General features: G+C 39.9%; 1 protein-coding gene across 1 annotated transcript; it reads left to right on the top strand.

The window, feature by feature from the left end:
- The first annotated feature begins 6 nt into the window (after positions 1-6).
- On the top strand, positions 7-953 carry LOC102886465 (tetratricopeptide repeat protein 30A). Its single transcript, XM_006925231.2, has one exon. The coding sequence runs from the start codon at positions 48-50 to the stop codon at positions 951-953; it is 906 nt and encodes a 301-aa protein (XP_006925293.2). The 5' UTR covers positions 7-47.
- Positions 954-959: the final 6 nt, after the last annotated feature.

Raw genomic sequence — 959 nt, 5'->3', positions numbered from 1 at the left:
TGACTTATAAATTCCTCACACCCTATCTCTATGACTTCTTGGATGCCATGATCACTTGCCAGACAGCTCCTGAAGAGGCGTTCATTAAACTTGATGGGCTAGCAGGGATGCTGACTGAGCAGCTCCGGAGACTCACCAAACAAGTGCAGGAAGCAAGACACAATAGAGATGATGAAGCTGTAAAAAGGGCAGTGAATGACTATGATGACATCTTGGAGAAGTATATTCCCGTGTTGATGGCCCAGGCAAAAATCTACTGGAACCTTGAAAATTATCCAATGGTGGAAAAGATCTTCCGAAAATCTGTGGAATTCTGCAATGACCATGATGTGTGGAAGCTGAATGTGGCTCATGTCCTGTTCATGCAGGAAAACAAATACAAAGAAGCCATTGGTTTTTATGAGCCCATAGTCAAGAAGCATTATGACAACATCCTGAATGTCAGTGCTATTGTATTGGCTAACCTCTGTGTTTCATACATTATGACAAGTCAGAATGAAGAAGCTGAGGAATTGATGAGGAAGATTGAGAAGGAGGAAGAACAGCTCTCCTATGATGATCCAGATAAGAAAATCTACCATCTCTGCATTGTGAATTTGGTGATTGGGACGCTTTACTGTGCCAAAGGAAATTATGACTTTGGGATTTCTCGAGTTATCAAAAGCTTGGAACCTTATCATAAAAAACTGGGAACTGATACCTGGTATTATGCCAAAAGATGTTTCCTGTCCTTATTAGAAAACATGTCAAAACACATGATTGTGCTTCGTGATAGTGTTGTTCAAGAATGTGTCCAGTTTCTAGAACACTGTGAACTTTATGGCAGGAATATACCTGCCATTATTGAACAACCCTTGGAAGAAGATAGAATTCATACTGGAAAGAATACAGTCACCTACGAATCCAGACAGTTAAAAGCTTTGATTTATGAGATTATAGGATGGAATATGTAGTCATGT

This window comes from Pteropus alecto, unplaced genomic scaffold (assembly GCF_000325575.1).
Source record: "Pteropus alecto unplaced genomic scaffold, ASM32557v1 C18173371, whole genome shotgun sequence".
Classification (NCBI taxonomy): Eukaryota; Metazoa; Chordata; class Mammalia; order Chiroptera; family Pteropodidae; genus Pteropus; species Pteropus alecto.
This window is presented reverse-complemented; position numbering and strand designations above follow the sequence as displayed.

Bases quoted from the DNA above. Each gene is read 5' to 3' on its own strand.
- LOC102886465 (XM_006925231.2), top strand. From the start codon at position 48: ATGATCACTTGCCAGACAGCTCCTGAAGAGGCGTTCATTAAACTTGAT.